This window comes from Pezoporus occidentalis, unplaced genomic scaffold, assembly GCF_034315485.1.
Source record: "Pezoporus occidentalis ecotype Australia unplaced genomic scaffold, CSIRO_AGI_Poc_V1 ctg124, whole genome shotgun sequence".
NCBI classification, from domain to species: Eukaryota; Metazoa; Chordata; class Aves; order Psittaciformes; family Psittacidae; genus Pezoporus; species Pezoporus occidentalis.
In genome coordinates this window covers 1,387,101-1,402,196 of record NW_026913038.1, presented here as the reverse complement: position 1 = coordinate 1,402,196, position 15,096 = coordinate 1,387,101, and the positions used below count along the sequence as shown (strand labels likewise).

Here is a 15,096-nt window from a genome sequence, read left to right as displayed (position 1 = left end):
TACAGAAATAACTTCATTTTAAAATGGACTGTCTCTTTTGATACGAATAATCAGACAGAACAATATACAAAATGCTTGACATGTACTGGGAGCCCAGTACAGTCTCTGACACATGAAAATATTTGGAATATTTCAGACTCCATTTAATGCTTCTCCAGAGTTTTTCAGAGCAGTAAATTACAAACTCTAAGCCACATGCTCCCCCTGATTATGCTTGAATCTTGTTTCTTTTAACAAAGATTGTGAAAGCCACTGATCAAATGCTTCTAGGGGACCTCAACAGAATCTAAAAGAAAACTAAATGTTATCAGGGAATGAGGCTTTAAACTCTGCTGTTGATAGTTATTCCCAAGGATCAGCTACACTTTGGAAATACAAGTAGGTCAAAACTGCCTTCCATATCAGAAAGCAGGAACAGAAAATCAGCAGAGGTGCTTTCTATCTTCCTGCGCACCTGCAATTCTTGTATTACAGATACTGGGCCTTCTGAGCGCGCTCCCTGATGATGTACTCATTCATGAAGCTGTTTAACTCCTTTCTGAACCTGCTGATGCCACCTGCCTCCACAACAAACCATGGCAACAAATTCCAGGAGACTGCGACCTGCTGCTCTTAAGCCACTCTCCTGTTTGTCTGAGTGACCCCTCACCCTAGTATTGTGGGATTTGATGAACATAAGTTTTGCACTTGCCTTATACACAGCTTCATGATTTTATACATCTCAATCATAGAATCCCAGACTGGTTTGGTTTGGAAGGGATTGTAAAGCTCATCTAGCTCCAACCCTCTGTGGTGGGCAGAGACACCTTCCATTAGACTGGGTTGCTCAAAGCTCCATCATGCCTCAGCCAAGTAAATCACTGCAGTGTTTTTAGAAGATAGCCAGTAAAATACATGTTTCCTTTTATTTTTTTTTGTTGTGGGGAAAAAAAAATCAGACTGCAAGACTAGTCTTCAAACATACAATCTGGTAAGGGAAACAACATTAGTCATAAAACACATAATGACTTGTCAGCAACAGCTATGTGTTACCATCACATTGAGATCCCACTCTCACGTATTCCAGCTCAGCTTATAAAATATTTGAAAGGGGAGTGCGCATCTACTTGTACTTTGAAATTCTGGGATGAAATCCCAGTGTCAATTAAATTAAAATCTTTCTTAAAATGTTCCTTGTATAAAGCAAAAGAAAGGAGTATCACTCATTCACTGTGAAATTCTCCTTGTATGCCAACTTTGAGCGAAAAGATATGGGCACATGTTGAAATACATTTCCTTGGTTCAGTCTGCTCTATCTGACTAACACAACAAACTCTGTAGGTGATCCAAGTGCAATGCCTTGACTTCTTTCAGTTGCTTAAATTTAAAGGTGTTCCGTCTGCCACATATCAGTCCTGTATCCCAGCATCTATGCTACTGCTGCTTTCCTAGGTAAAGGATCACTGTTTTAACCTCAGTGACTGATCTGCCCTGTTACATACATGAGTGAGCCAGCCTTACAGTCCAAAAAACAGCTCTAGGAGACAAAACTTTGGAAATTCACTTTCCATGCTTACATAAAACAAAGACTTTTATGCATCAGCTTTCTGGTTTACTAGTTTAAAACAGTTTGGGATGACACTGAATCACAAAGAGCAGCAGAAAAGAAACTATACTTTCTGACAGGTCATTGAGCTGAAGCCTAACCTGCTCATTTGTGTCTGCTGTGCTGGCATTCTGACATTTGCTGTCAAGGTTTCTTTCCTGGGAGGCGGAGGCGCTTCAGTGTTTGACACCACTGCTCTAATCTGCAGTGGCACATACCGGTCTCTTACTTAACTGCAAAATCGGTGTCTCTGGAATCCAAAGAAACCCCCTCAATCCCCCTGCCCAAAATCAAGATTATCAAAAGCTTCTCTACTATGCAAACCAGATATCTAAGACAGCACAAGACACATGTTATGAAAAAGGTATTTATTATTTACACAACTGCTATAGTTCCTTAAGAACAATATATACCATTTTTATTTGAAAGGGTCAGTCTTCTTTCAAATACATGAACTGCATAATGCACAAGTGTTGGTAATGCCAAACAGCAGTCACATCACACTTCTATAGTGCAGGCATAAGCAGCGCAAGTAAATGATATTTTAAGAACAGTATGGCTGAATATTGTATTTAAACACAGTGTTTGCACTTTGACAAGATTTAGCTAGAAGAGAACAAGGGTTTTGTTCATGCTTTGTTAGGAATGTGACTTTCCCATCTGAGGTTTAAACCCTTTATCTGATGTATGAGAGTTTTTCAGGCAGACTGCTTTTCACTTACCAAATAAGAGTGGGTTTCTCTCCCTCAAACTTCAGTCTTTTGTTTTCCAGTAAACACTGCTTTATAGTACAAGTTCACACACCGGGGTAAATTGGCCACAGAGGTGGTATTTTCCCATCTTACTGTCTTGCACAGAGAAACACTGACATACTAATACATACCAAACTTAGACAACTTGTAATTTATAGACTTAAATACTGGAATGGGAGAGGGAGGCTGTTTCTAAAGATGGAGGGAATAGAGGGCTTATACAATTCATACACCACCAAGGTTGGCTCCTTACTCAACTTTTTTGGTCTAAATATTTGTTTTTCTAGTTTCAGAATGGTTTTGGTCTTTAATGGTTATGGCTGTACTTTCGGCAGCAAAGGAGAGGAAAGTATTTTAAGTAGTAACACCAGAACTGAAGGCAAGGAAAAGTAACTGATTTGTTTCTCCCACTTTGAGCTTATTGCTGTGATCTTTAAAAAAAAAAAAAAACAAAACAACCCATAACCAACCAACTGGAAGACCAAGTATAGCAGTCATTCTGGCATTGGATCCAGTGTCCAGCACTATTATACTCTAGCGTAAAAGCAAGGAAAAGTCCAATGATCTTAGTTATGTTCCCTTCAATTCAGTGCCACACAATTTTATTAATGTTATTGTCCTTGCTTCTTTGAAAGATACCTGAAAGAAACAAAAGTACAGTTTTTCATAGGCACAAATATATCTGGTATGTCATATAAGTTCCAAGTATGAACCTGCTTGCTTTTCTCACTAGGAATCCCCCTATTGATAACAAAAAAATAGAAACATGATCAATACTACTTCTGATTTTATTTTATTTCAAAGTTCTTGAAACAGAGTTAGGCTCTATTAAGGGGTTTTGGGGGGGTTGTTTGTTTTTTAGCAAAAGGGAGGAAGGAAATGAAAACATTTTATTCTAAGAGGCTGAAAATTACATCAGTTGGAAAAATAGCTATTATCCTTGAAGATAAAAAGACCCATTAGATATGGCACTCCTTCAAATACACTCAAGACCTGAATGAACAGTCATTTGGAATAACCTGAAAAGAATGGCCTTCCACTAGCTTCTTTAGAGGATCTGAGTTACTCTAAAATGCTTGTTTTCTGATCTCATAGTTCTGCTACCACTATAGCTGGAGCAATTGGTTTATGTGGTGACACTGAAGTCTTTGCAAATACTCCAGAACAAAAAATCCAACCAATTCAACTGACAGTGTGAAACATCCAGTGAATTTCATGGCTTTTAAAGTGTAACAATTGACTTTCTGTTTTAATCAGAAACAAGAAAGAAAATTGTATGAAGTTTGCAGGGCTGATCTTTTAAGGAGTGAATGAGCATTTTTTGAATAGCATATTGCACTCGTTTTTCTTGCATGTGTTGTAACTTCAGGCTGTTGCATGAAACCATCAACAATTTTGCACAAACACTTTAGCTAATCATTCTCTAGCAAGAATTAGGATGCTTACTCGTGCCCTAAGCATTTAGAAAACTGTTGTTCATAACACAGTAACTTATATTTTGGATCTGATGAATACCATAATGCCACACAACCTGGATAGTGTCTCAGAGTCACTCTGTAACACCCCAAACCTCTGAAGTAACCACCAGAAAATTGTCTTGTTACAAGGGACCTGAAATCTGAACTGACAGCTTAACTTTGTAAGGGTGGGAAGAGAGAGATTTCCAGGGACCAGACTCCTTCAAAAGCTTTTTTCTCTTTAGGAAGCATAATTGCTTCAATTGAAAACTATCTTCAGACCTGAATGGTGGAGAAAAATGGAAAAAAAAAAAAGCTCCATTCTGTCAAAATCTTAGCATTTTAGGGAAGCAGCCCAAACACTATAGCCTTATTAAAATCCCACTCAAAGTAAAGGATCTTCATAACTGTAAGCGATGTCAAAGTTCATCAGCTCAGATGTTTCTGATCATTGTACAGACAATCTCAAGCAAAACACAGTAGGGTCAGGGACAGAAGGAAGAAATTATTTTGACTTTATTCTTACCTTTCCCAGTGTTTGTGATTCAGCTCCAAGAAGTCATCTAATTTAGCTATTTCTTTGAGGTATTGAGTGAGCTTTAGAAGCTCCTTGTCTTTATCCCGATTTAAATGTGCTTTCATAAAAGGTCTTATCTATACAAAATAAATAAACTGGGTAGAACCATTTGCTCAAAGTAAGAAAAATGCTTTCAATTCTCTTTCATTTACCAACTAATTAAAATACATTTTCAGTACTATTCCAAATTAGAACTTCTCTTGGGTAAGAGGAAGAAAAAAACCTTTTCCACTAGTGGCCATATCCGATTTGTCTTGTTATTCATGCAAACTGGACTGTAGAGACATGCCCACAAGGAAGACATTTCTTTTGTCTTGCACTTCAAGCCTTCCCCTCCCAGTCAGACAGAAAGATAAAATGATCTGGAAGGGACTGCCACACTTTGTGATATGATTTCATAGTTATTTTTGCAGGAGACATGAGGGGCTTTCAGCTCTGCTTTGAGTTCTATGGCATCACTGGAACCAGATGTGCTTTTTTCAACAAGAAGCCTTTGACTACAATCATAGCTTCTGTGAAAAGAGATGTCAGAAATAAAGCTTATCTGACAACTGTTTTCAGCTTAGAATACATTATACCTGTGCCTTGTTTTAGTGATTCAATGTTCTTGTCTGAAGCTCTGTTAACATTTTGACAAACATCTTTCAAATCTGAGCTAGAGGGAGCATTATGGATAATCCTCTCCCAGTGAGATATTTATTTTCTGACTATAACCACTATTGAGATTGACCATTGCGTATTTCAGTGGTGCCTGTCAGCAATGCCCAGCTTGATTATAGCTCACAGGTGTAATTTAAGCAGAAATCATGTTTTTCTTGATTTTCAACAGTCTCTTCAAAGCTCAGTTAATAGTGAGACAAAGCTTGTTTAATACTAATGTCAGGGAAATATTAGTCCAGACAAATGGCAATCTAAATAAAAAAAAAACCAACATGCATCTTTGCTAGTTAAGAACAGCCTTTCTTTATGATACAGTAAAGTATGAGAAAGTGCCACTTGAAGTATAAGAAAAAGAAGTAAATTAAAATTCCAGTTAAAAATTACCTTGAGTCCATTTTGTGGATTCATTAGGAAGTTTCGGCCAATATCATCAAACATTATAGTATTTTTTTTGCTGTAATACTCTGAAAATTTTCCCCAGATAACACCAAGAGGCTTCACCTGAAAAAAATAAGACAACCAAGGTACCTGAGGTAAATTAGAACTGCAGGTGATGACAATACCAGTCTACAGGAACTTGAGTGCAGACTTGAATGGACACTTATATTCTTTCACTGAAAAATTATCAGGTAGTTTGGCTTTAATAAGAGATGTGAAATAGTATAACATAGTAAATACACCCCCAACCCCTCAAAGAAAACTTTCTATTGGTACTAAATCTCCTTGCAACAGTTATTTGATTTGAAAGCAGTGTCATCCAAATGTGCTACTCAAAACATCAAGAATTTCAGTAGAAAAATACCCAAATGTATGCTTCCAAGATTCTTAGTTTTCTTGCATGAAAACTCCAGCACAACTTTACTGTTGAATTATTCAAACTGGTATGATAACGTGTTGGTTGAATGTAGAAGATCAGGAAAAAATAGGCACTTACATCTATAAGTCCTCTTCTAGGAGTGTGCACTGTTATCATGGCAGCACTGTCCAACATGAAAGTTATCTTGTAGTTCGCATTGGTACTCACTCCAAGCTCCTGCATCACAAAGATTTATTATTAAAGCTTCTAATTATGACAGTTTTACTGCAGTGCAACTGGAACTACAATTATAACACATTGTTTGTCAAAGTCTGAGTTGATGAGGATCACCAGAGACACACTAAAAATAGGCATCTGGGAGGTTTTAAATGTTTTTAACTAATGAGAATCATAAAAGTACGGCATTCTATCATGAGAAAAAAACTAATAGGAATTTTTTCAGGGTTTACTATCATAAACTTATCAACTGTCAGCATAAATCAAAGCAATTTTGCAGAAAAGGCAAACACAGAGAGGTCTTGCCTGTACCTTCATGCATAATCTTTCACAAGTTCTGCATGCCTCAACTTCACTAAATATACATAGCAAAGACAGCACCTGAGTACTGTCTGCTATTTTTTCCTGTTGTGGCTTGAGCTCAGAGAGCAACAAAGTACAATGCAGCTGCTTGCTCACTCTTCCCACTTCCCCTAGCAGGATGGGGAGGAGAATCAAAAAAGGTAAAAATCTCATGGGTCAAGAACAGTTTAATAACTGAAATAAAACCTAATAATAATAAAAATAATAAAAGTGTATATATACAGAGAGAGAGAGGGGAAGGAAGAAACCTGCTCCCAAACAAATACCCCCCCCCCAAAAAAAAAAAACAACAAGTGATGCACAACACAGTTGCCCACCACACACTGATTGATGCCCAGCCTGAACATGAGCAGTGATTGGTGTCTCATGCCTGACTCCCCCCTGTTTCTACACTGTGCATGATGTTCTATTGTATGGAATATTCCTTTGGCTAGTTCAGCTCAGGTGTCCTGGCTCTGCTCCCTCCCTGCTTCTTGTGCCCCTGCTCACGGGCAGAGCACAGGAAACTGAAAAGTCCTTGATGAGGGTAAGCACTACATAGCAACAACTAAAACATCAGTGTGTTATCAACATTATTCTCATACTAAATCTAAAACACAGCACTGCACCAGCTAGTAGGAAGAAAATTAACTCTACCCCAGCCAAAACTAGGACAGCTCCTTCCAGTAAATCACAGCCCAATCGAAGATGAAATATACAGTAACAGTTCATTGTTACCCTTTCCTCATAAATGTGTCCAAGATAACCAGTGTATCAGAAATCTGCCAATTTGCACTTCAAAGATTTGATAGCTCCTGAAATAAAGACTCCAAGGAAAACATAATTTTCAGAAATAAAAAACTCTGATGAGAGAGAACCATTTCCATCTCAAATCCTTTCAAAAGCTGAAAAGGAATAGCAAAATCTGCTGACACGTTATAACACATATAGTGCTGACAATTTCTGGTGTGTGCAGCAGCAGCAATATGCAAAGCTACAGAACAAGGAGAAAATACCCACTGCAACAGCTCTCTTGCAAATATCCAGCCACACTTAACTGATTTGCTTGTATATGAAAAAGTGAATCTTGCAAATGAAAAGAGCTGCCTACCTGGGTCAGTGTCCTGTTACACTGAAAAAGCTCGCTGTTCTAGACTGTTTGAATTCCTGACATAAATAGATGGTGAGAGATGAAACTTGGTTATCTGATAATCCTTTCTTTTTTAATGCTGTTCCTGCTTTGTAGTGTAAAACAAGTATTGCTGGAACCATTGCTTTCTGACAAAAAGTGAAACTTTTTGAGGTGAGCACCCCTGGTGGTATCAGTTTAAAGAGAAATAGCAGTTGGCTTCTAGTGGTAGGAATCTCAACTCATCAGGATGCTGGAGTAGGCCTAGAAAGGTTGTGATTCAGTAGAACATGAAAGGGCTGGAAAGGTGACCTAGAAATTTAGAGAGGCAACCAGTGCAGAAGAAATTTTTAACAATGGTTTTCCACAAGGTTGAGTTCTAGCACTACACTGACAGCCACGACATAAATGGAGATAGAACTGCCACAAGAAGTGCAATGTTTGCAAGGCTCAACACCAATTTTACTTGAGCTAGCTCCACTTCATGGGCGATTAAAGGTTCTCATCTCTGAGATCTCTCCTCTGTTTAGAAAAAAATGTAGCAATTAATTATTTTGAGGAAGAAAACACCAAAAATGTGTTTTGCTCTGTTAAAACCTGAAAAAAAAGGTTAGTCTGTAACAAAGAATAGAGATATAAAAGCTCAGATTTGGAAAATTTTCCCTGAAATGGAAACAAACTTTGATTTATAAGCATTAAAGAAACCCCACAAACCAAACATAGAGCAATTCTTAGTAAGCACATTAGATTTACAGCTAAGCCTGACTGTAAATATGTTTATCACTGGGTCAGCTGTGCAAAACTGGCTAGTTGCCCGATTTAGGTATGGAGAAACTAGGATTGAAAGAGCAGTTCTTACGGATGTTTAATAAGACAGAGGAAGAAACAGAACCACACAGCTGCAAGAGGTACAAGATAAATATGAAAAGAGTTTCCTCTTGATAACCTATTCCAGCATGCCACATCTGTCTGCTCCTTTAAAAAGAAAATTATGTTACACTCAAGGATTAGAACTCTAGAGGAAAGATGAAAACAACTGTGAATGCTATGTGACTAATCTCAGTTTCACCAGGTAGTGACTTGTGTTTAGTTCTGCTAAATTTAGCACCTACTGCTGATGTTTGTGTGGAATTCTAAAATTAGGTTTAATCTAGTTTTGTGACAGAGATAATTTAAAGTGACTGAAGATTAAAAACCCTCAGGTTTTGATCCATATGACCAGTTCCTGCTCTATAACACTGTGCATGAGTTGAACTACGTGAACAGCTAATCAGACTAGAAAGAAATTATACATTTCCAGAACAACTTACTTTCATTTTAGCTTCAATCCACTTCATATTAGTGGCAGCTGAAACAAAAGTGAGAAAACAGAATTCTTTATCAAATCAAGTCACTGACAGGAAAAAAGAAATAAGCCAAGAAGCTGTTCATATCAATTTTTTACATATAATTTTAGTTCAGAAAGATTCATCCTTGTTACAGCTTTTAGGATTCATTGCCTTGAAGCCAGACTTCCTTCATGGAAGTTTATTGTTATTTGGAAAAGCTTATGTTTCAAATGAAAACCTAGATGAAGTACTGCATGCATTTAAACCATTTTCTAGATCAACTAACTACAGTCTGCAGGACCGTAAGAAGTGGGCTACACCTGGTTTGAGGAATCATACTGCCAGTGCAGGATTTTCTTCTGGAAGCAGTGAAAAGGATACACAAGGCCTGGAAAGGACAAAGTGTCAACATTGCCCACTGATCTAAGGGTATGTGGAAGCACTGTTTCAGACCTCAGAAACTGTATTTTGTAATACAATTTCAACATTGTGTAAACTCTGCACTGGCTCAAGTCTGCTCTCCAGCTGTAGACAGGAAGTGGAACAGTACGCAAAGTCTGTAGACAGGACACTTTGGTTCATTTGGCAGTTCACTACTTATTGTCTGGATTCAGAATATTTGTAAAGATAGCTATCAAACAGTGTTCGAATGTTGATTATGCAGTTCTGCTACTTCAAGCACTTGTTTGTTTGTACAAAGTCACACTTAGTGTGATGTTGAGCTTTATACTGTGATTAGAGCCATTCATATGAGCAATATGTGGTGGTTTTTTACATAAAAATTACTGGTTTTCTATAATAGCATTAATAGCTATGTGAACATTCCTGCTGAATGTTAATACTCAACATACATGTATTGTTTCAGATCTTGTGATTCACTCTAAAAAGCAATATAAAAAATTCCCTCCTGGAGTCTCTGCTCTGACAATACAATAAAATCTTAAGTACTGAATATAAAACTTACACCAAATTACAATATCATAATCCTCATATGCAGATGTCAGGAATTCATGAAGGTATGGCCTCATCAGTTCTACCCCAGTTTCAGCACATGATCTGTGATCTAAATAGAATGTAATAGATAAGCAATCCATTATTAAAGTTTAGGTTAAGTTATGAAAGTTCATTCTTACTTTCTCATCTATCCAGAAACCTAAAGGTTTCATGAAGGAAGCACTGAGGCACTTTAAAATTATGAAGGAACTCATAACAAACTACCATTCACATTTTAAAGGTAGAAAGAAGAAACAGAGGGCATATTTATCTTGCAGGTCTTTGATCCTTACAGGTATCTGAAGGCTCAGCTAACAACTAAATTGGAGATCTGTGGGTCTGAGTATCTTTGAAGAGTCAAGCCAACTAGTTCATCTATGCACTTAGAAGAGATATGAAAAGGATTCCTTTAAACCTAGTCCAGTAATTTTGTGAACACATATCAAGCTTATTTCAGGCATGCAAACATTGCTTGTTCCAATTAGAAAACTGATGTCTAATTCTGCTAGTGGAAGACCTCTAAATAAAAACGTTAAACTCACTAATAGGTTGAATATTGATCTCAGATTGTAAAGAGATCTCATCAAAAAGGAAAGCTAAGGAAGAAGAATAAGACAAGCTTATTACTGCTTATAGTCAAGCTGCCATGACATACCTACATCCCAGAAAATTAAGTCATAAGGAAAATTCTGGCTTCCAAAGAAACCAGTCTGGCAGAATTTTCAAGTAAAACATGTTTTTGTGCATTTAGTAACAATGTGGAAATAAAATTTGAAGCTATTCTCCCATGCCCCCCCCAAAAATGGACTTAATCAAGTATAGACAGAGATGTTAGTTTACAATATCTCACTGTCATTGTGATGTCCAAGACGTAAGTTGGTCAAGAGAGATTATCTGGATAGAACATTAAATCGCTACTTTTTTATGTCTTCTTGCAGAAAGTAAACAGTTGCTGCACTAAAATCAACAATATGCAATGCTTAAAATGCCCAATGTTTTTTAAAATATGAGCAGAAGACCCCAAAATATTACAAAACAAAAATGTTACAGTACAAGACATACCAAAGTTAGTGAAGTAGATTTGTAAAGCAAAAATCAAGGAATGTGAACTGGTAAATAAACTGACCTCTTAAACAAAACCCACAAGTAGCATAAAATCTCACCAAATAGTGTATAATCAACATCTAGCACCAGCAGCTTTTTTCCTTCTCTAGGAGGGTTCAGAATTTCCACTTTGTATTCTTTAACTCTGCGGGAAATTTTTAGTAGATTTTCTTCCCTAATGTAACAGTGCAGAAAGTTCCAGTTAATTAAAATGCATACTGAACATTCGATAACAGAGCTGTCTTTTAACAGCTACAATTCCTAACCTGTTTTCTACTTCCACAACTTCCTCTTCAATATCAAAGTCATTGACAACATCATCATTATCAGGAGGTGGCCCAAGGACATCTTCCTAGAGGAATAATAATAAGAGATAACTAGGATTGCTGAAGGAAAACAACATTGGGTATCAAGTTCCTATTACTGCACATTACAGGACAAAAGTACTATTTAACCACAATTATTTCATTTTATTAGTGGAAAGAATTAGTGAAATACACCAAAGATTGTTCAGATTTGAGAAGTCAGTATCATAATAATAGATTTGTACTTCAAATGCAGGACAATACAGGAGTTTCAGGAATACACTGCTAGCAGAGTTCTGCAGAAAAGCTTTATGTAGAAAAATAAACACCAACAGAAATCTACTGTAACACCATTTTTCAGCTGATTTTAAATTTTGAATATTCCAATAATCATAATTAGGAGACCTATAGGCATTTTTTCCTGTTTAAGTTAATAATTAAAATATTTACCAAACTCTCTTCACGAGTGCCCATCATCATAATTTTAGTATTTGGTTTCAACTTGAGAGCTCCAAGCTTAACATCATCATCAGCAGGTTTGCCTATAATGCAAGCAGATAATTGCTTCTTTTTTAATGGAGTAGAAAGATTTTAGAAAACTGTTGAAACTTTTCATGGTTAATTGAAACAAGCTACCCCTCTAAACACCAGAACACCCCAAGCTCTATTTTCATCTTCTTCCATATACAGATATGTTGCTGGTCTGGCTTGCAGCAATTTAACTTTTTTTAACATACGTTTGCAGCATTTCCATCTCAGCCATCAAAAAATGACCAGGTAGATGTATCAATAATAAACTACATCCCGTGATATATAACATTTCTATGTTCATGTTCATTCTGGTAGATGACCTGTTAGTATACACATCCTGGCTAGGTTTAAAGGATGTTTGTCCTTGAACGTTTCAGGCGTATCCACAACAAATAGCAAATATGAATAGTTACCCTTCATTTTAAGTCCAAGTAGTTTCTGACGCTCTGGTAACACTCCAGTAAGGCCTTTAAGAGACTGCTTCAGATCCAACACTGTGTCTTCTTCTGATAGAGAGGTTATTGTATACTCCTGCCCACCCCATTTTATTATGAGAGGGAGAGACATCCTGGAAGCATATGTTCAGTATTATTTTCTGAAAAAATCTGCTGCAGGAGGAAAATACAATGATCATGTAAGGAGGAAACAGGAAAACTGCTCTTTTCAAGAGACAAACCATACAGTCTGTTTAAAGTATTTTTGATCTTTCATTATGTTGTACATCAAAGAGCTGTTTGTTTTGCATAAGAAGATAATAAACATGTTGATTAAATGCTGAAACGAAGGGAGAAAGAACAGCACTAAAACTGGGACTCCGAGTTCCACTTCAATGTATTTAGCAATGTCACATTCACCATTTGCTCCAGCATATGCTCATTTGCTGTGTGTTCTGTGCAGGTACAGCCTGTTCACTGCATAACCAGCACCCAAGCAGAGTACTGCAGTATCATAAAAGTCATTTCAAAGCTCAGAAATGTCCTCTGCAATAATTATGCAACCGAACCAGTCATGGCTATCCTCACGTGTAACAACAAATGGCAAATGTGAACTACATAAAATATATAAACCCATAAACACAGTTCTGAAGCCAAGAGTTCATTTTTAGCACTGGTTTTCTCTGATCACTTTCACTGTGCAATACCTGCAGTAATACACACCCCAGGTCACATCTCACTGTAGCAATATCAAAGTAGGAGTTTGAAAACAAAGCCAAAATACACACCTACACAATGCATTACACTGTAAGAACAGCACTTTCATTTCAGTGCTGACAACCATAATTATACTGTCTTTAACTTACACAGCATTGTTTATACAAACTGTATTTAATAGTTTAGTCCTACATTAAACACAGCAGAAAGCCAAGTTTTCTAGCTTTATGCAGAAGAAAAAAGAATGTGTTTTTTTTTCCTATTAAAGCCTAGAAACAGAGAATCAAGGAGATAGAAAGGTACAAAAAGGCTATTACAGACTGTCAAGGGATGCAGAAAAGGCCTCTGCACCACTAATGGTGAGATTGTCCTTAAAAGACTGGTATTCAAGAACAAGAGAGAGCACACTTGTAGAAAAAAAACTGCGAGGCTATCAGCCTTCAACGAATACATTAGACCAAGAAATACAGGTCTGGCAATTCTGAAAAATCTCAGAATCCAAATCCAAAAATCTGATTCCTCTCTCTCTCTAGCATTGTATTCTCAGACGTTACCTGCTCTCCGACAAAATACTTCTCATTCACACAGTACAGTCTATTAGAAATGAACAAGTTATAACTCAGGTGTATCCACGAAGCTCAGAACAGATGAGAAACAGACAGCTAGATAAAACCTGCTTGCTGAGGACACTATAAGCCACACCTCTACACTATTGCTTCTAAGAGCCTTGAAAACAAATTAAAGAGGAAAACTAGTAACAGAAAAATGAAATTTTTTCTCACTCCCCCTCACCCCCAATATTCTCAACTCAGAAAGGGACCTGGTATTACCCAGTGAAAAAAGAGACTCATGAAAAAGGGGTCCTAGAAGTACCAAGAAATTCATCTGAGGTTCAGACTGCATAGCATCAAGCAAGTTGATCCTCATAAGTTATCCTCACCGGTACCACACACTTCAAATCATTCTGCAAGAAAATGCACAGGGCAAGAACTGTGAGAAAACTTCTCAAGTCTCCGTCCAGTGCTAAATTGAAAAGATCATCCCTCCAAAGGTGACCACCTGCCCAACACCTGTCCTTACTGAATTACAGTCCTATTGGGATGAACGTTATCAGCAACTCCGAGCAGAAATGATACCTTTATTCAATGTCAAGATGCTAAGGGACTAAGTGTGATCACCAGAATCGATGATTAGAGGAAAACAGATGAGGAACAGAGAAAGACACAGGGATTTTCAAAGTTTCTACCATCTGGGCTGGATGCAATGCAAAACTGAAGCTCGGTTTGGTTAGCTACATCTTCAGAGCCCTTACCACCAACAGCCTGCTGGTTGGAAGGTCACTGGGTCAGAGAAAGTGCTAAAGTTGTGTTGCTGTGGTTAAATTGTTGCGTTACGCCCCTTGTCTTGGAACATTTAAAAGAGAAACATCCGCATCTTTCAGTTTCACTAAGCAACATCAAACACAACCGTAACAACCCCCAGACATAGGATGCGCGATGCTGCTGGCGGGACCGCAGCCCTTTCTACCACCCAGCAACAGGTGGAGAGACGGGGCTTCGAATCGAAGCTGCACCGGGTCAGCCACCACCGCAACCGCGTCCCTGGACAGCACCCGCGAATTCACAAGATGAGGTTCGCTGCCCCCGGCCCCGGTTCGGAGCTCTCCCGGCACCGAGGTGCGAGGCGAGCGGGGAGCTTCACACGCTGCTGCCGGCCCCGGGGAAGCCGCTCCCGCCCCGCAGACATTATGGGGTTATCGACCCGGCCGAGACGCGCTTGGCCCCATCTATCCGCGACCGGCCCTGCCTCACCCCGGCCCAGTAAAGCCCGGCCTCCGCAGCACACGGACGGCTCGGGCGCAGACCCACCGGACCGCCCCGGTGATCGAGGTCGCGGCGGCGCTCCCGCAGCCCACCGGGTCGCAGTGCCGCTGACCGATCGCTACCCGCACCCCCGGCAGCGCGATGCGGCCCCTCACCCTGGCAACGGAACCGGCACCGTCCCGCGATCCGCCGCACCGGAAGCGGAATTGGCGCCCACCGGAAGCGGCGAGGGGGGAGGCCCGGATGGGCGCGGGTGTCCCGCTGACCGAGGGGTGGTGGGGAGGGAGGAGAGACCTTGTCGCTGTTGTCGCGGCAGGCTGTGAGGC

At 38.9% G+C, this 15,096-nt stretch overlaps 1 protein-coding gene across 2 annotated transcripts; it reads right to left on the bottom strand.

Annotated features, from left to right (window-relative positions):
• Positions 1-1,938: 1,938 nt before the first annotated feature.
• On the bottom strand, positions 1,939-15,017 carry UBLCP1 (ubiquitin like domain containing CTD phosphatase 1). Of its 2 annotated transcripts, none has more exons than XM_062607536.1 (11): positions 14,926-15,017; positions 12,210-12,364; positions 11,716-11,807; positions 11,227-11,312; positions 11,020-11,135; positions 9,828-9,926; positions 8,846-8,883; positions 5,966-6,064; positions 5,416-5,532; positions 4,321-4,448; positions 1,939-2,976 (listed from the first exon to the last, which is right to left on the bottom strand). In XM_062607536.1, exons 2-11 carry the CDS (start codon positions 12,361-12,363, stop codon positions 2,949-2,951), a joined length of 957 nt encoding a protein of 318 aa, XP_062463520.1. In that variant the 5' UTR covers position 12,364; positions 14,926-15,017; the 3' UTR covers positions 1,939-2,948. The 2 variants fall into 2 exon arrangements, with proteins under 2 accessions (XP_062463520.1, XP_062463519.1); XM_062607535.1 differs by having other exon boundaries at positions 14,816-14,953.
• Positions 15,018-15,096: the final 79 nt, after the last annotated feature.

Bases quoted from the DNA above. Each gene is read 5' to 3' on its own strand.
- UBLCP1 (XM_062607536.1), bottom strand. From the start codon at position 12,363: ATGTCTCTCCCTCTCATAATAAAATGGGGTGGGCAGGAGTATACAATA. The intron at 11,808-12,209 runs GTAACTATTCAT...CTTGCATTATAG, and splicing joins ACTTGGACTTAAAATGAAGG to GCAAACCTGCTGATGATGAT. The intron at 9,927-11,019 runs GTGAGATTTTAT...CATTCTATTTAG, and splicing joins TGTTGATTATACACTATTTG to ATCACAGATCATGTGCTGAA.